This window comes from Mus caroli, unplaced genomic scaffold (assembly GCF_978045245.1).
Source record: "Mus caroli unplaced genomic scaffold, Mus_caroli_1 scaffold_3, whole genome shotgun sequence".
NCBI lineage: Eukaryota > Metazoa > Chordata > Mammalia > Rodentia > Muridae > Mus > Mus caroli.
In genome coordinates this window covers 58993574-59018915 of record NW_028227258.1, presented here as the reverse complement: position 1 = coordinate 59018915, position 25342 = coordinate 58993574, and the positions used below count along the sequence as shown (strand labels likewise).

The following is a 25342-nucleotide window of genomic DNA, read 5'->3' as shown; positions in this document are numbered from 1 at the left end:
TGTAAGGAGTGTGTAATGACTGGGAGAGAGGCTTGTAGAGCCAGTGAATTGCCTAGACGGAAAGCTGAGGAGCCAATACCTCGATGCCTACCCAGAGATGCCCCCACCTCCAGATGCACAGGGGAGGGAACCTTTCCCATAGGGTGTGTGTGTGTCCAACAGGAGGCCCTGTCCCTGTGAACATCACAGCATGCTGTGTGTACCCCTCAGGGGAGTCAGAGTGGTTTGGGGGAAGTGTGAGCCCTCTCCTGGATTTGCCCTTTGTTTTCCCTTCTGAGCTACGTGGCACTCTGAGTAAGGTCTCTGCCCTTCTCTTTGAGTGGAGTTCTGGCCGTTGTATGACTCGTCCTTTGTGAGGCACTGAGCTGAGCAGGGTTCACAGTGGAAGGTGACTACCTAACACATTGGGAACTGTGTATGAGGCACAAGTCAGCGATCTGATAGGCCATCCCATCCTCACTGGGGAGAGAGGGACTCTTATAAGATCCTGAGATACCCAGATCAACGACAATGCTTCGGAACCCAGGTCATCCCCGGCTCCAGTGCTCTTACGGATGCCTCTGTGCTTCTTAGAGGAGCTTGACTTCTTCATGACTTTGACATGGTCCCCCACTCTAACTCTGTATCTAGTTCTAGACACCTGCTTGTGCTTCAACTCTCTGATTTCAAACTTCAGTGTTGAGATAGAGGGAACCTAAGTCACAGGCTGGTGGCAACCTGGGCACAGATCAGATAGGCTAAGCTCTTCCCCTTGGGAAGCAGTGGCACCAATGAGCATACATTTAAAAATTATAGCTGCATAGGCATCGTGCACTTTTCTACAGTATATACTGTAATTATGTATATATGTAATTATACAATATATGTAATTATGATATGTAGTATACATAATTATATAATATATACACACACTTACACATATAGATATAAAAATGAGTAGAAGTCATTCAATTACTAAATAGTTGTGCTTGAATCTGGGCTATCAGAAAACACCAAGCCTCTGCCCTCAGCCGCCTTGTCCGTGCTCACAGCCGCCTTGTCGGTGCCCACATCCTGGTGATTGTCTCAGCATGGTTAGAGGTCTCTATAGTTCCAAGTTTTTGGCTTGGGCAACAGGAGATGGATGCATCACAGCCCAGATTTTGTTCATTTTGCAGGTACTCAAATAGGTTTGCCTCTTAGGTAAACTGCCTAATTTCCGAATACATGAAGATGTCCAATATGCAAGTGGATTTAGGGAGGAACGATCAGATTAAAGGTGATGACCCCAGCAGGAATACAGAGCCAGGGGAGAGAAGGACAGGAAGCTATTCTTGTGAGGACCAAGGAGCAAGGAGCCGTGAGAAATGAGGGGCTTGAGTGAGCCGAGATGGCTGCAGGACAGATGTTCTGGAAGCGGTACAGCAGGTGGCATGTGTGCTGCTGAGGCCAGGGAGGACTAAGGAGTGACCATGGCTGCATAGTCTGCTCAATCTGATTTCACATACATGGTTTCAGGGGGCTGCTGTCAAGGGGGGGTGGGTGGAGGAATAAGCGTTCCAATCGGGAAGTGAGCAAAGAAAGAAGTCATGGTTCTCCTGGTGCCCTCATTTGTGGCCCAGAGAGTGTGTGATGGCCACAGGGAGGGGTGGGAACTCAGGATGTACAGGGCCAACAAGACTCACATTCAAATGCTGCAAGGACCAGTAAAGCAAGCAGTGTACAGGCCAAAGCCTTGGGGAGCACTCAAGAGGGCGGTCAGGGCAGGCTCAGATGTGCATCTGTAGGGCACAGACAGTTGGCTGGTCACTGAGTCATCTTAGGCACTGTTACTATGAGGGGTCAGAGAGATTCCTCATAGGCTTATTTAGTGTAAGGAGGAGTTAGAGCCCCGGCCACTAGGAGACTTGGTTTTGGCAATAGCTTGCCCTGAACCTCTGGCTACTTCGCTTCTTTTTCTACATTCAGTATTTGACTGCCCCTTATCCAATGGTGAATAATCACTAAACAGAAAAGGGCAGAAAGGTCCTGGTGGACAAGGGGGTGCAGCCTCAGAAGCCCTCCTCCCTCTGAGGTGCTTCCCAGATTAGAACAGTGGAGGGGCTCTGACTGGCAGCAAGCTGTCCTTCCAGGGAGGGCCGAAGGTATCAGGCTGAGTCAAATCCTTGTCTGTCAACACCCCTGACCTTCATCATAGTGTGCTGTCACTGGATAACATGCAGGTGTGACAGAAAATGAACACACAAAGTGTCACGGTTGGGACAAACAGGCTTGTGGTGGTCTAAGCTCACTGGGACGTCTCCCCAAGAGGACACTTTAGAGTCTCCTCAGCCTTGGTGGGAGCCTTCTAATCCCAGGGTCTCTTCTTTCCTCCCAGTTTCTATGTTGCTTTGAGACACTTCTTGTAGAAGATGACTTGTTGGCATGCATTGATCAGTAAAGAGCCCAAGGCAGGAGATGGATGGTGGTGCCCATGCCAGGCTTGGAGCTGTGGTGGTAGTAATAGGGAGCATGTGACATTTGCTCCCCACACCCACGTCGGAGCAACACAGGAACAGGATTGATGGGCTAGACTTCTCAGACACACACACAGATCATCTGGTGGATGAAGGTCACTATTTGGCACCAGAGTGACCACAGCTCGTTATACTTCCCTCAGGAGAGGCAATAAGAGCCATTGTTAACAGCCCTTCTTAGCACTGAAGGCCCCTGACTGCAGTGCATGCTCCTCCACCGAGATCCGGAAGCACATGGAACCTTTCATTTTTTCAAGGCCTCCTGGCCTGTAACCACTTCCTGGAACTGCTGCTGGTGGCACTAATTTCGGGAAGGATTTATGGACCAGACCACACATGTCTGACAGCCATGTAGACTTTCCCATTTAGTCAAACAGGCTCTGAGGCACTTGGAGTGGGCTGGATTTGGAGAGCAAGCAGGAAGGAAGGCCTGAGGGACTGAGATTTGCATAGGCCTTGGCTGAGGTCAGGAATTCACCTAGGTGAAGGGTTCTTCACTAAGAAGCCAAGAACCAAGGAACAGGTGGGACGGTGGCTGGGGAAACCGGGGCAGTGTCCAGGAAAGTGGGTCAGGGGAGCTCGTGGACCAGAAGAGGAACAGTTTCCTCTTGGCCCCTGGCTCTCAGATGTGGGTGTCAGTCACCTGGGGAGCTTATTAAACGCAGCTGACAGCCTTGTCAGGGCTGGGCTGCCTTTCCTAACAAGGCCCAGGAGATGCTTCAGAGCTGACGGCCTGGGATCCACCTGGAAACACCGCACAGCTTGTCACATTCAACCTCTGCCACAAGAAGCGACAAGGACTCAAAAGCAAATTCCATTATGATAGCCATCTTTATTTGTAAAAATCCAGATATAAAACGTAATCTTTCAGTCTTTCCAGGTTTTCCTTTTTTACAAAAACAAAAAGGCACGTATAAACCTTGCCCGCTGTCGTCCCCGTACACGGTGTTTCTCAGGCAGCCCTCCCCCCCGCCCCGCCCCCCGTTACAGCTACATGCTTCATTCCAGGACGTCTGCATCCCCACATGCTTTGGTGCTTTCCTACCAGGGTAGAGTTCCGAGCTCCAAGACTTGAAGTACACAAAGAGGGGGTAGGGGTGGGTGCAGTGTGTGGCACAATGTTCCACGGTGGCGTGCAGGGCAATGGGCTAGTAGTAGGTTTCCTTCTCCACCCAGCCTGAGAGAGAGGGAGAGAGAGCCATAGGTAGTGAGTCCTCTTTTGGGAAAAACCAGGACAGTGACTCCCTAAGGATAATCGTGTGTGTGTGTGTGTGTGTGTGTGTGTGTGTGTGTATGTATGTGTGTGTATACACGCTCGCATGTATGCATGTGTACCTGAGACCTCAGATGTAGCCAATTAGCTCTAAGAATGTTGTTATTATTATTATGTTTATGTTAAGGCTTTCTCTACATTTGCCTTGCACTTTTTAAGGTCTTAAAAACCACAGTGCGTTTCTCCCTTAGCACAGCCTGTCCGTGGACGCGTACCTGTGACCTGACGGGAGGAAGTCCAGCCCTGCCCGTCGCACTTACCGCCAGGGCGCCGCCTGATAATGAGCTTCCGCACCTCGTCATACACAAAGATGAGAAGGGAGTAGGGGAAGGCACAGAACCACCATGTAGGTCTGCAAATGAAATCAGCACTAAGTCAGACACACACGCAACCATTCAAAGGGAGACAGAGAATGCGTACATCTCCAAAATCCCAGAAACCATCAGGTAGCTGACCACATGGATTCATTCACAGAATTAAAAACAAACAAACAACCACCTCCCCCCGCCGAGAAAAACCCAGTAGAAGCTCTATTGCTAGCCCCAGAGCCAGAGGCCAGCCTCCATTTCATGCAGGAAGCCCGTTCACCTTGAGCTTCCCTAGGAAGCAGGTTGGATTTTCTGTTGACAATCTGAGAGCTCCTGAACATTTTCCTTCTTCCTTTCCTAAAGTGCTTAAGTTCCCAAGTGCATTTGTCTCCTGCCTTCGCATTTGCAGACAAAGTCTGGGCCAAAGCCAGTTTATTCAGACCCTGAACTTGGTCTCTGACCATGGAATCAGGGAGGACCAGCTGAGCCCTGACAGATGACAAAGGTCTTCAGAGAGGGAGCCTGGAGAGGCTGCCACATGGTCCCCAGCAGAGACAGAGGCTCCGGGTGGCCTCCCGCAGGCACCAGGCTTCCTTGACTACGGGCTCCTGGATAAACAAAGGAGGAAGGATGCCCTGCCAGCTCTGTAGTCTCCGCCCTTCCTATGTGCCCTGAACAGCAGTGGGAAGATGACCTCAGTGCTTCAGCCAGGAACAGAAGCCCTGACCAAATGGAGGAGAAGCTGCCAGAAACGGTCAGGTCACAAAAGAGTCAAGGTGCCCAGAAAATGGCAATGTCCTGAGGCTCTGCTCTTCCTCATTGGGACTTGTCAGAGGCTGTGTGGCAGCCTGTGACCTCTCTGTCCCTCTCTCATTCAACAGGGCTCTGGCCAATATAACCCAACTTAGACACTTCTTCCATCTTATAATCTATATAGGGTACTATGGAACCTCTCACAGCGACCAAAAAAAGCCATAAAGATTATTATCAGAAGAGCAGAAATAGCAACCCCAACAGAGATGCTGCAATGACTTCAGCCCAAAGGGACTATCAGGATTGATGGGTTGGGTGGGAACATCCTTACCAAAGATGTAGGGAGAGAGAGGGCAACAGTGAACTGACCTACTATGGCCTTGGACAGGCTGTGAGACACATCCTGGAGGCCTGCCCCACCTTGCACCATAGACTCTGCACTTGATGAGGCCAAAGTGCTTTAATTCTAAGATGAGATCAGTGTATGGAAGTGTTGGCAAGAGGCCAGGAAGAGAGATGGTCCAGATGAGTCTGAGCAATGACAGGGCCAGGTGGAATTCAAGAGACTGATGCTCTCAAAGGATCTGATGTTGGAAGAGCATCCTGTTCTGCAACTCAACATGTTTAATCAAGTTGTAACTGCTCAGCCTCAACCAGTTACTGGACAGCAGCAATTGTACGTGGAAGTTTCCACTGGCTGCCAGACTGGATGGTGAGCACTGCATATAAAAACCGAGACCTAACAAAAGCGCAAAGTCATTCGCTATGTTTAAGGCTGGGCTGCTTCTCAACACAGAACAGCTTGGGAATTTAGTTTCTAAACTATGCAGCTCCACTCACAACTGACTGAGGTCAAAGGAACCACGAGTCCTCTCCAAACTCCTTTGGAGTCTCCCGAAAGATGGAGAAGTGATATGTGACTAGGAGAAGCAAACAGGACTTGAGCCTGGACCTCCAAGACCTAGAATAGCTCTAGGTGGCTCTAAGGACAGCTGGACTTTACAGCAGAGGACCTGAGGGCTCAACAGTCTGCTGTTGAGCAATTTCAAGGAAGCAGAGCCTGTGCAGTCTCACCTTTAGTCAAATCCCTAGACCTGGCAGGTCTAGATTTGCCGGTCTGATTTATTGGCAGGTCTGGCTTCCCTATCTTCTAGTGCCGAGGAACCAGTACACACATCACTCAGAAGCCAGGCCCACGGCACAAGGGAAAAAGCCACACACACTATGTCCACATCTTCTGGAATGCAAGAGGCTCAACTTACTTGAGGGGATACATCCTAAGGGCTGCTCCCATCCCGGGGCAGTAGGATAAGAAAGCAGCAAGGGCTGTCTCTTCAAAGAGGCCAAATATCAAGATCTTGTTCCTAAAATTCAAGGGAGACAAAAGTTTTCAAGTTGCAGAGGCAGATTTCTCTCCTAGTGCTTTGTGTTAGGTGGCAGTATGAGGGGCCAGCAAGATCCTGAGCTGCAGGATGGGGGTGGGGGTCTGGGGCTGAGCTTTCTTCTCTGTGGGTGTGGAAAACATTCTGATGCTGTAACACCCTGACATCTACAAAGACCAAGCTTAAGAACGGCAGGCGGTGGGGAGAACTAGGAACAACCACGCAAACCCACACCCACACAGCCCTTTAAGTTTAAAACTTTTATGTTGGGCTCTATTCACAGGAATCCTGACATGATGCCGCCCTCAGGGTGTAGGCTGGTGGAGATTCCAGGAACTGGGTCATGGATGTGGGATGCTGAATTTATTCTGAAGGTTTGTGTAAAATTACCAGATCCTTCACAACTTACTTCATTCCCTGCTGGAAGACAGAATTCCTTCTGGTCTTGCAGATGACCAAGTCGGCCCACTGCACTACCACAATACTGACAAAGAACGCTGTATGGCAGGTGAACTCCACGATCTTCCTCTGCTCGTAGGTCTGCAAGGGGAAGCAGGCACCTCAGTCCTGGCTCTTCCCCAGCTCACAGCTAGTGGCATTGCTGCTGGTTCTCAGGGTCGGAGGAGCACTGGCTTCCAGTCCCCAGGAAACCGGTTACTTACCCACTGCTGCCCGTAGCTGTCCTCCACATCGTTGATCCAGCGGTCATCCCAGGTCTCTCGGATGCCCAACAAGTGAAAGGGCAGGAAACCGTTCTCAGCCAGAATCACAAAGTAAGTGAAGAAGCCTCCCAGGGCCTGGATCATACCTAAGGTGGAAAACCCCTCTGAGTGCTAGACCTCACCCCAGGCCCCTTCTCCACACCCACTCTCCATACCATCACCTCAGCAGCCCCAGAGAATTCTGGAGCTGGGGACAGAAATGGGGTGGATCCCTTTCTGGATCACCAACTGATGAAGGCACAGGAAGGCATGCCAGCCACTGACTGTCCCTTAAGTGCTGAGGGATGGGAGGGAGTGTATGGGACACATTGGGCTCAAGGCCACTCTGCTCTTGAGAGTAAGATACAAACACCCATCTTCTTTTTAAAACACCCATCTCTCTATCAGCTGCTCTGTCATGGCACAAACCCAATAGGAAATCAGTTTTCCTACTATTTAAATCTAAAAAATTATCATTTCTTTTCTTCTTCAAGACTTCCCCCACACTGCCACTTTGCCAGTCAGTGAGATACAATTATCTCATGGCCACCCCTTTTCTCTTGCCATCCAATCCAGCCAGGATACCCCAAGTTTCCCAGGACAGAGCCATCATTCTCTCAAAAGTAGGTCTTCCTCAAAGATGTAGGGCCTTGCTGCCAGGGGTCAACTAATGACCGCTGGTCATGGCTCCTATATGATGCTAACCCATGCCTTCTCTAGCAACTGTTCACAGACCTAACTGCTGGCCAGATCCAGTCACTCCTGGTGGCTTTCACCTGGTTCCCTTGAAGGAGACCGGCATTAAGAAATAGGGCATTTGGGTTTCCTGTCTCCCAGCTATTCTGTTGACTGGTCAGTCTGCTGGAGCAGAAACCAGTGGGAGATGGGGGTGGGAGAACCATCATTTGGAGAGGACTCATGGAGCAGGCTGTCAAACTGACAGGGTTTTATGATGTCAAACTCTTCATCCCATGGGACAGAGGGATATGCCCTGCCACTCCCCAAACCCAGGGAAAATGCCCAAGTTGACAACCCAAGGCACTGATATTGTACAGGGCTCAGTGAGGAAGGTTGCCACCACTGCTTAAAGAACTATAGTTTTCACAAAAGTCACCACCAGTCAGGCAGCTGAGGACTTCTTCCATGGCAGAGACTCCAGTCTGGTCCCCGTCTCCCTCTACTGCACACTCAGAACTGAAGTCAGAGCCTTACTCTACGGCTGGGCTCTCTCCTATCCATCTCTCTTCAGTTTGAGCCCCGTCACCGCTTACCCCAGACAGAGCATACCCCTCTAGGCCCTTCCTAGCACCCGCCATGCACAGGGACAAGGCTCACCGATCTGTCCATAGGCCATGCTGATCAGACGCTCGTTCACAAGTTTGTCCGTTTTGGGGTTTCTGGGCTGCCTCTTCATGATGTCACTCTCAGCTTGCTCGTAGGCCAGGGAGATGGCGGGAACCTAGGGGAGGTGAGAAGGAACATAAGTGGGTATTGGGAACTGTTTGCTGTAAAACTCCTGCTCCCTCTTTAAAAAGAAAGATTCTATTTTTGTGTGTGTGCATTTTAAACGGGAGACCTGGCGGGCTCTCTTAACCACTGAGCCCCATCTCTAGCACCTTGCCTTCTTTTTTCTGAATGCATTTCTTTTTGGTACATGGAATAATATTAGGGAATCCAATGTTTTTTTAAAGTAAATTATACAGAAATGAGAATTTTCTTCTGGTAAAGTGAATGTGGACAACTGCCCCTAGGGCAGCTAACACGGAGCCTCAGCCAATGATGCTGAGGCTGGAAAGAAACCTGGACATTCACTGAGAACTTCTCTTCATATGCCAGACTCACAGGTCCCAAGAACCAAGCCCTGGTAGCAGCATACGGGTACATGTTAATACTACTTGCGTGGATATAGACACTCACGTACCATGTCAGTGCCCAAGTCAATGCAGAGGATGGTCACGGTCCCCAGGGGCAGTGGAATGTTTGCAATAATAAATATCAAGAAGGGGGTGATTTCCGGAATGTTACTGGTTAGGGTGTAAGCGATGGATTTCTTCAAGTTATCAAAAATCAGACGACCTGGAAAAGCAAGATTGTTTTTATTATAAAGCTTGAAGAGACAGGCCGACGAGAACCTGAAGACAAGCTCACTAACTGCCCACTGGGATGAGCTGTCGTCGGTGGCCTCTTAAAGGTGCTCTCACCTTCCTCTACTCCAGTCACAATGGAGGCAAAGTTGTCATCCAGAAGGATCATGTCAGCAGCTTGCTTGGACACATCAGAGCCAACAATCCCCATGGCAACCCCAATATCTGCCTTTTTCAAAGCTGGAGAGTCATTGACACCATCCCCTGTGACAGCCACGATGGCACCCTGTCCAAAGAAGGAGGAGGTGGGGAGGGGGTTAATAAAGCCCAAATCCTTGCAGGGATGAAATGAAGGGAGACACACTCAGCAGGTTATAGATGCCCCTCTCTCCCATTGAGGCTGCAGGGATCGAGTCTTGGAACCATCTTGGCCAAGTAGACATGGACCCCACCCACAATGACAATAGGGAAAAATGACAACAAGCATATTCTCCCCCCCATTTAACCCATGATCTTGGTGAACAGCATTGTGGTAAGCCCTGTCCCTGCAGCCCAGCAATGGTTAAAAATCAGGGGAGGGTCTTCTGGCAACGTCCACTTCCACTGAAGACAGGAGGACCCACTCTGCTGTTCCACGAGATTTCATCAGGGCTTAACAGTGGGCTACAGCATGGCAGAATCCCTCTTCCTATGCCTGAACTCCCAGGCACACAGAGAGCCTGTCCTCTCTACTCTGGCTCTGCTTTCGCTGGACCCCGGAGTCTGAGACCCTGTGGCCCCATGGCCCCCGCAGCTCACGGACCTGCCGCTGGCAGCCCTCCACGATGATGAGCTTCTGCTGAGGAGAGGTCCTGGCGAAGACGATCTCTGTGTGGTACCGCAAGATGTCATCCAGCTCCTCGGAGGTCATGTCCTTCAGGTCACTGCCGTGGACCACACAGGCCTTGGCATCTCTAGAATTGGGACCAGGAAAGTCACAAAGGTCACCTGCCCATTCGCCAGCACTTCCAAAACAGAACCAAGACCCAAATGACTTCCCTGACACTTAAGAGCTGGTCCTGTTCAGTATTTATAGACGGTCACACGGACCACCTCATTCAAGGCTCACAGCCACCCGTGGGAGGCCAGCTTGCAACCTCCCTGTCCCCAACTCTATCAGACGGACTGGAATAACAGACATGCTTTTAGAAATGACAGAGCCGAGAAAACCCTTTTCTAAACCCAAATCAGGGCGAGGAAGCTCTAGACCACAACAGAATGAAAACAAAACTGATGTCTCCACTATATGCTTTTTAACTAATGTGTGTATGTGGATGCACCCAAGCGTGCATACATGTGGATGATGTGTGTATGTAGGAACACATGCCAAGCCACACATATGAAAGTCAGAGAACAACTTAAGAGTCATTTCTCTCCTACTTCCAGATGTGCTCCAGGGATCACTCAGGCCATGAGGCTCCTGAGGCAAGCACCTCACTGCCTGAGCACCTCACCCGCCTTCTATTACCCATGCTCTACTTCAATGGCCTCTCCCTTCTTTGTTGCCATCTGAACAATTGTCCTTTCTCATTTATTTCTTCAGCCTGGAAACTGACGAGGCACGAATGGTCCAGTGGCTAGTCTAGACTATTTAATATCTGACTTCTCCAGTTCCAAGCACTCTGAACATCCCTAAGCCTCTACTTCCAAGGTCAGCAAGCGGGATTCCCTCCCAGCCTCTTACATCATTACATCAAGAACTCAGAACAGCAAGCGCCATGTGGATTAGTGTGACTTCTCCCTGTGCACCAGGCCACTTCCTAGTAGTGCGGGTGCACTCACTACTCCCTCGGTGCAAGCCAAGACACAAATTGGTCCAGAGCCAAGGAGGGACTACACTTAAGCTTTCTGTCGTACCTGGGGTTCACCTGGTTCACTGGAATGTTGAGGCGGGCAGCAATGTCTTCCACAGTCTCATTGCCTTCTGAGATAATGCCTACCCCCTTGGCAATGGCTTTGGCTGTGATTGGATGGTCTCCTGTGACCATGATGACCTGAAACAGGAAGTTGAATGATATGTATCAACTTATCAAAAATATAAACATGGATTTACAGAAAGAAACACAGCCCAATACCAAGATTTTATGACACATGACCACATCCATACTGCATATATCGTATCTTCTTACAGAAACATAAAAATCAAATTCTACTAAAACCATTAAAAGAAGAAAGAAAGCCTAATATTGGTTGGACTATATATCATGACGTGTATATTGCTGGTTAGCACTTTCACACTTGCCCGGTTCTGAAGGACAACAACTATAGATTTTATTTTGATTATGTGTGTATGAGTTTGTGTCAAGGGGTAGGGGGGACAGTGCACCAAGTGCAAGAGTCCTTGGAGGTATCAGACCCCCAGGAACCCGAGTCATGGATGGTTGTGAGCTGCATGAGGTGGGTGCGAATTCAGGTCACTTAACCACTAAGCCGTGTCCCCAGCCCGTGTTTAGAACTACATCCTTTAAAAGAAACAACGTCCTATTATCAAGCTTCTCAGAGAGGCTTTCTCCTAAGCGTGAGGACAGTGGAAGAGGGCGTAAATGCAGCAGCATAGTATTGAGCCCTTCAGAAAAAGACAGAGACCAAATCACCGAGAAGTCAGCTCACAACACGGGGAACGTGCCATTCACTGCATTTCCAAATTTAAACCTCAATCTTTTCGTCTTTTTCTTGTCATTTGTGTTTCTTTTATCAAAAACTAAGTAAGGTGCTTCTTTACCTCCAACTGCACATCTGCTCTTTACCCAACCTTTTAAGAATACGAGAGAGAGAGAGAGAGAGAGAGAGAGAGAGAGAGAGAGAGAGAGAGAGAGAGAGAGAGAGAGAGAGAAGCTGCCTAGACCTGGGGCACTGTTGAGAACAGGACCCACGGCTCTGTGAGGGAGCCAGGAGACACACAGGCCCTACCTTAATCCCAGCGCTGCGGCATTTGCCCACAGCATCGGGGACAGCAGCTCGGGGCGGGTCAATCATGGAGATAAGACCCACGAAGCAGAGGTTATCCACGGGGAAATTGACATCGTCAGTGTCAAACTGGAAGCCTTCGGGAAACTGTTCGTCAGGCAGGAGGAGGTGGCAGAAACCTACGAAGGAGAGCACATACCTGTTAGGTTCCCAGTGCCTTAGACAGTGAGGGTCACTGCAGCCCTTCAATATCAGGACTGTCTTGGGCTGCATGTTAAATGTGAAAGTGTACGAGTAAGACAGAGTCAGGGAAAGAACAAAAGTGGCCGGAGGACAGAATCCTCCAGAAAGAGTTACCAAGGGACAGAGTACTCAATGTGGGGGACACTGAGCTGACAACATTAGCTCTTAGCACCACACCACTGGGCTGCAGTGTGATGAATATCTAAGTACCTTATCTGGGAAACTGAAGCCATCTCTTCCTATCTAGTCACTGTTACTGAGCACCAGTGCGGACATTCTTAGGAGCTTCTTTGACGATGAACACAGAACAGACATCCTGCTGTAACTGAGTCATATGGTTCTATCATTCTAAGACATAAGACATCCCAGACTTGGCCTTCAGTACTGTGTGACAGTCACAACAGTCTGTTCAATGGGATAGAAGACACCGTGCAGGCTCAAGAAGAGTAGTAGATCCTTCTTACTTGGGGTTGGGCAAAGCGAAAAAGCAAAATGACCTTAGAGAAGACTGTAGTCCTTTGGTTGGACAGACACATGGGAGAAACACCGCCTGTGGGTTAGTTTTGCAGGAAAAGGTGTCTGACTCAGAGAACTAGACCAAGTGATTGGTTCTCAATGATCTCACCAGGAAGAATCAAATAATGGATTTGCGTCTATCAACATACAAAATATTTTTAGTGCCATTTGCACAAATAAACTGGACAGAGGGAAAAATAAACTTCTGAGCTAACTTCTCAGCAGTTGCTAGGTTATGATAATCAGCAGCCTGGCTTTCTGGTTTGCTGTGCTGGTTTATAAGTAGAGTGGTCACTTCCCATGGGCAAGAACAGTCATCCTAGGTATTACTTAGGCACACCAAACACTAGCAGGTTTTAACTAAGCTTACAGACCATGGCCCTAACAATGAGGTTAGGTAATAAACTGCCTCCCCCACCTCTTGCTATACAGAACTGAGTATCATGAAGCCACAGGTCAGTAAATCATCAAGACTGGGCTAAAATGATCATTATTACCCCACCAACTATTGCTTTAAACAATGTAAGGCATATCAAATAAGCAGGGTAGCTCCCCTCAAAATTAAGAGGAACATCCAGAGGACATAGAAATTGCCGTGGCTGTCTGACAAAGCTGTGCTCAGGAGTCATGGCAGTCACCTGCATACCTAGCACACGTTCTCCAAGGCCCCCCAGCTCTAGGTAGGCATTCTGAAAAGCGTCTTTCAGCTCTTCATCCAGTGGCTGCTCCTTGCCGTGGAGGAGGATGGAGCTGCAGCGGTCCAGGATCCTTTCTGGGGCGCCCTTCATCACTAGCAGGTGTTTAGGCTCAGATGCATTTGGGTTCTTGTGAATGGACAACTGTGAAGATTATTCAGAAGGAAACATTAGGTGGCTGCATGCGGCAATTCAGGGAGAAAGAGTAGGCCTTCCTAACTAGTTAGAATTTACTATAAAGCAAGTAAGATCTCCTTTCAGGACCTCTAAATACCTCACAATACATACATGTTGAGTGCTACAGAAGGAAAAAGCACTTAACGCATGCTAAGTTCATGTGTGAACACACATCTTACATGTGCTTGCTCAGAGACAACCATGAACTCTTGGACAAGCAAAAGGCTGGTCAATGCTTGCGTATACACAATCTCCCTCCCCTTCCAGCCACCCCCAACTCCAAGGTCCCCAACAACATTCTGAGAGAGGTTTCATTTCTCCTACTGATATTCAAATAAAAAGGAAAAACTCCCAAATTTAAAGTTACACCTTGTGGAACCTGAGTTTGGGATTAATCTTCCTCTCGCTCATGTCCCCAGCACCCCCTTGCGCTGCATGAGCGTCCCTGATCGGCATACCTGGTACTTGTTGGTGGAGTTGAAGGGGATCTCCACTATCTTGCTGTATTTCTCCCTCATCTCCATCACGGAGCCGCAGCAGACTTCAATGCACTTTAAGAGCGCCGACTCAGAGGCATCTCCCGCTACTGCCCGCTGGGAACAGAGACATCGTCTGTTAGTGACTTGGAAAGGCTGATTCACAAGGCATGACTGGGAAATAGAGAACTCTGGATGTAGTCCAATCTTGTCAGTGGCAGAGACAACAGGTGAGAAGTGACCCGGACCAGGCTGCTCAGTTCCCCAGGCTCCAGCCTAACCTCCTTCAGCATCAACGCCAGCTTCAGGGGAAAGGGTTCCTGGAGGCACCACCAACACACCTCCCTACCTTCTGCAGTCTAGCATAACCTTCCCCCGGGCTGCTACAAAGCCCCACATTCAACACTATTCACAACTGAACACTTCTGCTTATAAGTCTGGGGAAAAAACAAAATCAAAAAGAGCAAAGATTTCTAGTATCACTTTAAAGGCTGGGCCTTTAAAGTGAAATGGCTTAGGGTTCAGAGCCGGGCACAAACTGTCAAGGGCAAAGCAAAGGCCTCCATGCTCTAAACCTAACTCAGTTGTGCAAAATCACCTGAAGTTTGTGAGCTGGAAGCTGTTCCCAGCTCTGGCAGCAGCATAATCAGCTGATATTTTAGTCACTGTCTTTGTTTGGGGACACACACCTATGTTTTTCTCTGATCTACTTATTCACATGGCCATATAGCTGTTTTGACCTACTAAGCATTTCTCCTGTAAGCAACTTTGATACAGGTGAATATGTGAGAGCCTGGGCACACAGGTGAGCAAGTGAATTCTCACAAGGACAGCAGCTCTGTGTAAGAAGGGTGGTGGTGAGCATTTGAGAAGGGGGAAAAAGGAAGGAAGGAAGGAAGGAAGGAAGGAAGGAAGGAAGGAAGGAAGGAAGGAAAAAAGAAAATCCAAGTATCGAGCAGAATAAAATGACTTGCAGAAACCTTGCCAGGAAGGGGTAGTAAAGCTATTATTTTCACAGCTTAGCTACCCAAATACTTCAAACATCTCCATAATCTCCCCCCCCCCTTTTTTGTCAAGATAGATAGAAAATGCCCCATTCTGAGGTAAGGCAAAACACAAAGCAGCCATCTTCAGTGTGACTCCCAAGATAAGCATCATCATTCTTTTTTTTTTGGTTTTTCGAGACAGGGTTTGTCTGTGTAGCCCTGGCTATCCTAGAACTCACTCTGTAGACCAGGCTGGCCTCGAACTCAGAAATCCGCCTGCCTCTGCCTCCCGAGTGCTGGGATTAAAGGCATGCGCCACCACGCCCGGCTAAGCATCATCATTCTTAAACCAACGGCAAGCAAACTGCCTTCAAAGAATAACTAAGCCCAGCCTCACAAGCCGCCTCAGTTACGTCTGAGCCATACTCACTTTGGCAACTGAGTTTATACAGAGAACTCCCACAGGCAAGCAGTGGCACAGGGGACAGATGGGGTCCCGGAACCTCACACAGCACCTGGACATTTCTAACTCGTGGGCCTTGTGGGACTCCAGGGGCACATGAGCAACAGTAAAATCCCAGCCATGCCAGACTGTGTGTGAGTATCCCGGAGAGGCTGAGGTTGTGCCTTGATCTAATTTTTGCATCATTAGTAAGCAAGTTAAGAGCGAGTAAGATAAGGGAAATAGCTATTTTAAGAACATAAATGGCTTAAGGGATTTACTGGAATCTGGTGTATCTGAACATGCAAACACAATTAGAGTCAGTAGGGCAGCCTCACTATCCTCTTGGTTAGGTGCTGTCTGAGGGGCAGGCTAACCTGCTCTACCGAGGGAGGCTCTTCACCAAGAAAGACTTTCTCAGGTCCAGTTTTCACTTTCTGTTCTCTTCCTCCCCATCAGTATGGACTGTGACCACTGAGAGCACTTGGAGCTCTAAGGCAACACAATCTTTGCTATAAGGAGCGAAGAAGGTTCCCACAAAAGATCTCAAGCATGCTGCAATGAAGCTGTTTTTCTACACACAAAGGCAAGGTGCTGTTTGGAAAGCAAGGTGGTGTTCTTATGTGCTAATCACACCCTTATCCCCATCCCCACCCCCACCCCAAACAACCACAGGCCAGAGCACTTCTCAGAGGCATACCTTAAGAATAGGCAGGTTTTCTTGGTTAGCCTGAAACACTGCCCTGTTACAGAGACCAGCAATTCTGGACAGAGCGAACCAGGTGGCTGACGTCTTGTCAAAGGAGACACCTGATGGAAGGAAGCAAGGATACATGATTTTTATGTGTGCGTTCTCTGTGTGCAGGAATACTCGCATGGATTTATGTGTGTCATAGGCATGCAGGTTCTCAGAGAGGCAAGAAGGCATCAATTCCCCAGTGACTGGAGTTATAGGCCCTTATGAGCGGCCTGACAGAGGAACCAAACCTAGGTCCTCTATAAGATCAACAAGCACTCATAACTGCCGAACCATCTCTCCAGCTCAAGACTCGCTCACTATGTAGACTGCGCCATACTACCAGTTCTATTAAAGTCTCATAAAAATCTGAACTGATACATCCCACTTCCTAATTAAAGACATTAGCTTCTAGTGGTTCTTAATCATGTGCATGGGGTAGCTTCATTGGTCTCCTTTCTCCCTCTCTCTCCATCCAACAATAAGTATTAAACCAAAAACCAAAACAGTGTCATGGGCTTAAAAACAAGCAAGTAGGGCGGGCAGGAAGGCTCAGAGAGTGAAGGCCAGCATGATGATCTGGGACCTACACAGCAGCGGAGAACAGACTCCTGCAAGCTGTCCTCTGACCTCCACGTGTGTGCAATGGCACGCCTGTGCCCACATATACACAGAATAAAAAGGCCAAGGTGAGCAGGCACTTTGGCGTAAGGTGCGCTCCAGCCTTACCACTCTGATTCTCCGTGGTGTCAGCTTCATGGATCTGATTGTCAAACCACATGTGGGCCACTGTCATCCGGTTCTGAGTCAGAGTTCCCGTCTTGTCTGAGCAGATGGTAGATGTGGACCCCAAGGTCTCCACAGCTTCCAAGTTCTTCACCAGGCAGTTCTTCCTCGCCATGCGCTTGGCAGTGAGTGTCAGACAGACCTGCAGACAGGATAGGCAAGAGACGGACATCACTCATCCAGGCTGGAGTGCTACACAAATTCCACCACGTCTTAATACAGAAGAAATCTGTTTAGAATTCAATCTCTCTAACATTCTCCCCAAGTCATGATGTCATGAAGATGGTAGGGACTTCCTCCCATCTCCAATAAACAATGTAAAAAAAACAAAAACAAAACAAACAGAATTAATGAACTCTATCTATCCTTCATACTACCTCCAAATTACTATTTCCTCCATTGCCCTCAGCTGCATTACATGGTAACTTAAAAACATGACATGCTGTGGGGTTTCCGATAAACCTGTGCTAAGGTTTTCTCTGTCAAAGTTTACCATGTGATGTGGAACCAAAGACTGCACAGACATAAATATAGACGTTGGCAGCTCCCTGCAAGAGGCTCATGGCTGAGCCCTGCACCCACACAAGCTGATCAGAGCGATGGCCACTGCTGCTGTCCCCCGGCATCTTACCGTGACAGTGGCCAGCAGACCTTCTGGCACGTTGGCTACGATGATCCCAATGAGGAAGATGACAGCCTCGAGCCAGGTGTACTCAAGGATCAGAGAAAGGATGAAGAAAGACACCCCCAGGAACACGGCCACCCCCGTGATGAGGTGGATGAAATGCTCAATCTCTTCAGCAATGGGGGTCTGGCCGCCTTCTAGCCCAGAAGCAAGCGTGGCAATCCTGCCCATCACGGTGCGGTCTCCAGTGTACACGACGATGCCACGTGCGGTTCCTTAAGAGAAGGGGTGTGGGGACCGTGTCAGCCAGAGGCCAGAAAACGTGCTTGGTTTCAGAAAACACACACATGCAGATTCCTGTCCTTTATTTAAACAGAACCAGTTTTCTGGGTAACTTGCTGTCTGTTTTAAAGCAGAGTCTGGTGACAGCATTGGTATACACTGCCAGGAGAGAAGTCACACTGGCCTGTTGCTATCAGCACAGACCACTGTGTGGATGAAAGAAAAACTTCCTGGGCTTTCCTGGCAGCAGAGGAAGCCTCCCTCTCTGCTCTATGCTGAGGAAAGCTGTCAGAATAGAGCCAATGAAATGAGGAACTGTGCCCCGCCCCCCTCTCCCTCTTTCTGTAACACCCACAATAATACTCAGACATGCCAAAGAGTGCCTTGAATAGCCTCACCTTCCACACAGTTGGTTGAGAAGAAGGCAATATTCCTGGTCTCCAAGGGGTTCTCGTTTGTGAAATCCGGGGACCGAGTCTGGGGTTCTGATTCACCAGTGAGTGAGGAGTTATCCACCTGTATGTGAGGAAAAATAGCATCAGGTGATTCCCAAGTCTCACCATGGACCCAGGTCTACCGAGCCGAGCTAGCCAAGAGAGGTCTCCTGGTTCACCTACCTTGCAGCCGTTTGCAGATATGATTCTAAGATCAGCAGGGATCCGGTCTCCCCCTTTCACCTCCACCAGATCCCCGACGACGACATCCTCTGCATTGATGCTCATTTTCTCTCCATTTCGAATCACAAGGGCTTGCTTCAGAAGGGAAGATGGTTGACACCGTTAGAGTGAGCCCAACAAAGCAAGGGTAAAGCTCAAAAATTTAAAAACTAAGTTACAAAAATGCGTGTGTCCCAAATTACCTGGGTCCACAGCAAAGATATCACTCATGTTTATATAAAAACACTGCAGCTCAACAGTTACCCTACAGCTGTTCTCACTAGACACTGCCCTTGCTCTTGGAGACATCACTTGATACTTGGACTACCTTAATGTCACACTAACTTATATTGTGAGAGCTGTCAATCTCTCAAAAGGGAAGGATGAAGCAGTGGGTACCTGAGGGACCATGTTCTTGAAGGATTCCATGATCTTGGAGCTTTTTGCTTCTTGATAATAGGAGAAACAGCCAGTTATGATGACTACAGCAGAGAGCACCACCCCGAGGTACAGCTAGAAGTAAAACCAGACAAGTTAGGCCCCAGAGGGAATAGTCAGGTAGCTCAGACGGAATAGAAAACACATCTGGAAGGGTCACAGCTTCAGGAATAGGGAGCTTGTGTCTTCACATTTATCCCTCTAGATCCTGTGGGCAGGAGGCTCAGAAACAGAGGAAGTTACAGATTCCTGGCCATTGACTTAATGAGCCTTTTCAAATCTCCTAGGTGAGTCTATTTCTCCTGCTTCATGAAAACAATGATATCTTTCCAAGAACTTCTAAAGGACAAACTTTTCTAGGCAAGTCCAGCACGCCTAAGTGCAGAGCTGAGCTGTGCCATCAAGCAGTGGGAGGCAGAGCCAGGCAGACCTAGGCAGACCTCAGCAGAGCTGTAGGCACACTCAGGCCTGCAGAATGACCCAGAGTGGGAGAAGAAGGGACGGCCAAAACGGTCTAGGAGGCAACAGCGCTACCGTAACTACACAACTCACATCATCGTTTGGCGGTTCCTCTTCTGTAGCACTTCGGATGCCATAAGCCAGGAAACAAAGAATGGCCCCAATCCACAGTAACATGGAAAAGCCTCCAAACAGCTGCCGGCAGAATTTCACCCATTCGGGAGTAGTGGGAGGGGGTGTGAGGGCGTTGGGGCCATCCCGGGCCAGGATCTCAGCGGCCCTTGCAGGTGTTAATCCCTGAGGAGTAGAGAGGCGTACATCAGACAGAGCACACCAGCATTCATAAGCCATCACGCTCTTCCAACAACAAGAAATCCACGGAAGAAACAGGCTCTTGGCCGCAGAGCCAGGTGAAGCCTGGGTAACTCCCCCAAAATAAGCAGGGAATCTCAGAAGACAAACAAACCTCATTCCCCTAGGAGCCTGTAATACCCTAAGATCTCATTTAAAACACCCTTTAAAAGGAACTGCGGAAAATCTGAATCAGGTTGATTTTTATACCGAAAAGATCTTGGTTTTAACCAACTGGTTCGGTTTTGCAAGTCAGGAGCTTTGAGAGTTTTCTGTACATTGATTCTATAAGGGGGAGGGGGAAGCCTAAAAACAGGAGAGCAGGAAAATGTTTCTGCAGGAATCCAAGCCTTCCTGAGTTAACAGCCAAGTTGTAAGTACAGAACTTCATTCTCACAATGGTAACGAAAACACTGGCCCGGCCGTGAAGGGCTCACCCACACGCATACTTCAGCTAACTCCTGGGAAACCCGTCAGCTTAACAGTGCTCACTGGAAAGGCCACTGCACAGCCGTCTGCATGGTCTAATGGGCCTTAAAACCCACCTCAGTGGCAGACAAGACTCACATTAAGAGGAGAAAACAGGATTACTCTTGTACTACTAAAATATCAGCTTAGAAGGAGACAGAACACATTTCTGTCTAACGTGTGCCTCTATGGACATGCTGTCTGGTATTTTTAACTTTGGGGCTACCTAGGAAAGAGAGAAGTGAGGAAAGAGAGAAGACCAGTTCCAAGATTCAGCATCCACATCTGCGTCATGTGCCTGCTGCAGCACCCACTGTTAGCTCAATAAAACAACCACCTAACGTCTGAGCCCCGTCTACACGCCCAATCACTGGGTTGGAGCCTGCTTAATTTAATGACCATCTCTTACAGGCTACTAAACCCAGTTTACAAAGTAAAGGGCCCACAGTGTATGAGTTGACTGACTCGGAGTCCCAGATAGCCCACAGACATAAGAATCTAATAAAAACAATAAATAGGTGAAATGCTTAGAGAAGGCAGCCTGGCCCACAGGGAGCAGAGGGTCTGAGCAGAGCCTAGGCCCTCTCTGAGCACAGGGGCAGTTGTTCCAAAGGCTCAGACTGTTTACTAAAACAGATACAAAACACATTTTGGAGGGAAGGTGTGTTTTGAGATTTGTACATAAGTTGTACCTCAGGGTGACAGAAGTTCTGTCACACCACCATGATCCAGGTGGAGAAAAGTACAAGGACACTAACTGCTAAAAACCCAGCAAGCAGCTGCTGTGTGTCTCTCAAGTTTTACAAATGTAGACCATGGAGTGAAGGAGCCTGGCTTTGGAACCACCTACAAAACCGGGTGCTCCGTCCGGAACAGAGAATCAAACTAATGTCCACTCCAACAAGGTTTCAGGGAAGAAATGTCAACAGAGAAAGTTCTGTGCATGTCACACAGCCAACGGCGGGCGGCTGTCAGTCCAATCCTCCTAGTAAGGTCTGACCTAAGGCGGAACACAATACCACAGGGAAAACTATGATTTGCTATGGCAGGCATCAAACGGGTACCTACTCGGCTCAAATCTGTTCCGTATTTACGATGGAGTTCATCCAGGCTGAGTTTATGGTCATCCTAAGGGGGAGGGAAAAAATAATTATACACCCTAAAATCAAAAGGAAAAAAAGCACCCTCACTCACTCCTCAACCCTATTGAAACTTTCTTCCCACATCACCCTCACAACTGTCTCCTGAGAGAGCTTCCTCTCCGATGCTGGCTGACATTTGCTGAATTGAGTCAGAGAAACCCAACGCCTCTTGGGTGTCTAGGACTGTGGCTCTCAACCTTCCTAATGCTGTGGCCCTTTAATTCAGTTCTTCACGTTGTTGCTTTCCCCAGCAGTGACTTTTTTTCACTACTACTTCACAACTCTAATTTTGCTATTATGAATCATACGGTAAATAAATACCTGATATGTAACCCCCGTGAAAGAACCGTTCAACCCCAAATGGATGGCAACCCACAGGTGGGGAACCACTTGTCTAGATGGGGACCTCATCTGTCCAGGTTGGCTAGAGATGGGTTAAGTCACAGAAGCCTCCTTAGCTTAAAGAGGCTGCAGTACCAGCATCCTTCAGAGAAAAGCATAGACTGTGGTACCAAGAACGCTTCCACTGCTTATGAGGGGAGACAGAGACCTTGCTTAACCCTTTAATAGCTTCTAGAATGGAGACTCTTCAGCACCAACCCCGTCAGTCCTCTGCCCTAGGCCGGTGCAGAAGCATACACCCACAGGGCTCGGGTGCAATGAATTTTTAGGAAAACTCACAGAGCCAGTTTTCTTCCCAACACTCACCATAGACACTTCCTTCTTGAGCTCATCCATATCCCTTTCCTTCTTGGCCTTTTTGCCCTTTTTGTCACCATGCTCCGATACAGCAGCAGGTTCATACTTGTCTCGTCCAACCTACAGATGGGAGGAGGGGAAGGGAGAGAGGGTGAGCTCTGTGCAGCGCCTGGGAGGGAACACAAGGTTGTGTGGGGTGTGTGTGTGTGTGTGTGTGTGTGTGTGTGTAGGGATGGAAGCTACAGGGACACAGTGCTTTGGAACAGTCACTGGGTAAATATTCAGCACAACACAACCTAGCCTAGGGGCTTATACAGGGAGGCACCTAACCAAGGCCATCCATGGTGGATTACTGCCACTAAAGACATCTTGTGTCCACCCTGGGTTATACAGAACAATGGGGAAGTTGTAACAGGCTTCAAACAGCCTTGCTAGGGCAACTCCCATTTGGAATGAACAGTGGCTATGATGTTAAAATCCCTACTTTGCAGTCTTCTGCCTTGCCTACTGAAGGAATGAAACCATGTTTCTATTAGTAATCATTTTTTGTTTTGTTTTGTTTTGAGACAGGGTTTCTCTGTATAGCCCTGGCTGTCCTGGAACTCAATTTGTAGACCAGGTTGGCCTCAAACTTAGAGATTCACCTGCCTCTGCCTCCTGAGTGCTGGGATTAAAGGTGTGCACCAGCACGCCCAGCTCCATTAGTAATCTTGAGGCCAGTCCAGTGCCTAAATTTGTACTGTCAATCAGACAGACACTGAAGTCCTGGGCCCTACTAGCCAACAGTTAGAGAAGTTTGAGGGAAGTTACCAACTCCCTAAGGACCAATTCCCCTTTCCACAACACGATAAGGACAGACAACTCAGACAGCATTCCTGAGGATTTAATGATACATCTAAGTGCCAGTCACTCTGATATGATGATTAAATTCTTCTCGCTGCAAAGCCATTATACACAGTTTAAACACCATTACTATTCACATAAGATATTGACCACATTTCATTTTTTTTCAGAGAGAAACAAAACATCTAAAGGTCCCTAAAAAAATTTTAAATAACGCTACAAAAACAAAAAAGAAGAAAATGAAAGAAAGGGAGTCTCCACCCCATTCTGTAACCTAAAATAAGATCTCCCCAAATGAAAGGCCCTGGAAATGTTTTGACACAAGCAGGATGCAGGGAGAGCGCGTGCGTTACCGTGTAATTCACAGGATCCACCTACACCTCTCCAGACTGGAAGGAGTTCTAGAGAAAATGTTGATTCTATAGTTTAAATTTAGACCGTTCCACTCCCTCACCCTGTTAAGAGTGCTGGGCCAATCTGTATGAAACCAGAACTTGGTACTCCAAAGTCAGGCAGTGGAGAGGGTTCTCCCCTGCAGGCCACCTCCCTTGCCTTACAATGAATGCTTGGTAATGCTGTTGCTATTATTTTGTGGGTCTATTTCCTAACTTTAAGTGGTGTATTAAAAGCTAATCAAGCTATACCCGGGAACTTTCCTATTTACACTGGGTTTTGTTGTCCCAAATGAAGATAAAACCCCAAAGCGTGTATTTCAGTCACTTAGAGTTAGTAAGTAGCAAATAAAATACGCATTCACTTGACTTTGGAAGGCTCCAAAGAGAAAGCTGCTCAGATTAGTGCGTGGAGGAGAAGTGGGTATTTGTGACGCTATTCAACACCATGTGACTTGACAAATGACTTCTTCCTTGAGAGCAGGGCCCTTGAATCTTCACCTTATCTGCAGAGTGGAGTTGGGCAGAGTGGAGGACAGTCAGCATTCCTAACATTCTCTCTCTGCTATGGAGTCAGCACAGCTTCAAGGGCCTCTCGAGTGGAGCTGTGTGCTGGAGTTAGGATGGAGCGCGTTTCTCTGCATATCTGACGGCGGTAAAGCCATTCCATGGCTGCCGACTTGGCTCCTTTACCTATGTGGCCAGATTAAACTGATTTTTTTTTTTCAAGACAGGATTTCTCTGTGTAACAGACCCTGATTGTCCTGGACTCCCTTTTGTAGACCAGTCTGGCCCCTGCCTCCCAAGTGCTGAGATCAAAGGCGTGCACCACCATGCCCAACTTAAACAGACTTTTAAAATACGCCCAATACATTTTTAAGCAAGTCCCATTTCACGGAAATACGCTTCCATGAGGAGCAGTGTTAGAATCCCCCAGCCTCACTGTCTGCGTGCTTCGGTTATTCTTAGACTTCTCACATTTTCCACTGCAAGAGGGAGAAGAGAGATATTGGCACAGCCAGCCCTCTCTGGATACCTTCCAACGTTTATCAGCCATCACAAAGGCAGTGTGTTGCCTGTACCTTCACAGCTATTGAGAGTAAAGTTGAGGAATCTACATTTCCTAATAGCCAAACTCCTTTATAAATTCATGCTATTTAAGGCACTTTTAAATGGGGACAGCTGTAAAAGGGACATGGAAAGTATTAACATGTAAAATCACTTCTTCAAAATCTTAATTTTTCCAGTAGGCAATTTTTGTCTAAAAGAACTAGGCAGCTTATCCGATCAGTTCTTGCCCACAAGTAAAACAATAATTTAATGTTAATTCTTCCTGGTGTGGGTCAAGAGATCCTTAGGTTCCTATGGGCACCAAGAACTGTAATTTCAAAGCTGAAAAAGTATGCGTTTATGGTGTGGGGTAAGACAACATTTTCCTTATTTCTTTTAAAAACAAAGGTCGCAGCAGGGAGTGGTGCGGTGTTCCTTCCCGGGCTCCGCTGACCTTCCTGCTTGTTTGGGCACCAGGCATGGAACTTCTCCTTTCTCAATTAGAAAAACGAGATTGCTTCTTCACTCAGCACCACAGAGCAAGAACACTAACTCCAGCGACTCCCTTTGAGTGTCTCTAGCTTATCTGGAAGGGGCATTCAACAGGCTGTGCCATCCTCAAAAGGGCAGTTGGTTGCAGGGGAGTAAGCTAGGTTATTAATCTTTTCCATTCTAATTTAAGAACTAGGAAGTTATAGCAAGGCATTATTTACTCCACGTGACACTTCAAGGCTGGGTGTGTCACTATTTCAACCTATGTGTCCTCCAGATTCCACCTTCCCAGAGATTCCTAAAGCTACTGCGCCTTTGGACATGAGGAAGACACGTTGGAGATGGAAGGAGAAGACCCTGGATGGGAAGAGCAAAGACAAAATAGATATGTAACAAGACTTTATGTTGGCCCTCACAATAAGGGAACAAGAAATCCCCGTGACCTT

The 25342-nt window shown here is 48.2% G+C and overlaps 1 protein-coding gene across 1 annotated transcript in view; it reads right to left on the bottom strand.

The window, feature by feature from the left end:
• Positions 1–3307: 3307 nt before the first annotated feature.
• The window catches only part of Atp1a1 (ATPase Na+/K+ transporting subunit alpha 1), a 28803-nt gene continuing 6768 nt past the window's right edge, over positions 3308–25342 (bottom strand). Inside the window, exons 2-23 of the mRNA XM_021157466.3 lie at positions 22129–22239; positions 21347–21406; positions 19553–19756; positions 18962–19075; positions 18524–18658; positions 18305–18422; positions 17631–17899; positions 16943–17141; positions 16178–16287; positions 14032–14166; positions 13348–13540; positions 11946–12121; positions 10893–11029; positions 9799–9949; positions 9114–9282; positions 8834–8988; positions 8248–8371; positions 6874–7019; positions 6621–6751; positions 6092–6193; positions 4029–4120; positions 3308–3672 (exon numbers count right to left, since the gene is read on the bottom strand). Of these exons, the coding sequence (XP_021013125.1) occupies positions 3644–3672; positions 4029–4120; positions 6092–6193; positions 6621–6751; positions 6874–7019; positions 8248–8371; positions 8834–8988; positions 9114–9282; positions 9799–9949; positions 10893–11029; positions 11946–12121; positions 13348–13540; positions 14032–14166; positions 16178–16287; positions 16943–17141; positions 17631–17899; positions 18305–18422; positions 18524–18658; positions 18962–19075; positions 19553–19756; positions 21347–21406; positions 22129–22239 (3060 nt within the window). The 3' untranslated portion in view covers positions 3308–3643. The remainder of the gene's footprint in view (positions 3673–4028; positions 4121–6091; positions 6194–6620; positions 6752–6873; positions 7020–8247; positions 8372–8833; positions 8989–9113; positions 9283–9798; positions 9950–10892; positions 11030–11945; positions 12122–13347; positions 13541–14031; positions 14167–16177; positions 16288–16942; positions 17142–17630; positions 17900–18304; positions 18423–18523; positions 18659–18961; positions 19076–19552; positions 19757–21346; positions 21407–22128; positions 22240–25342) is intronic.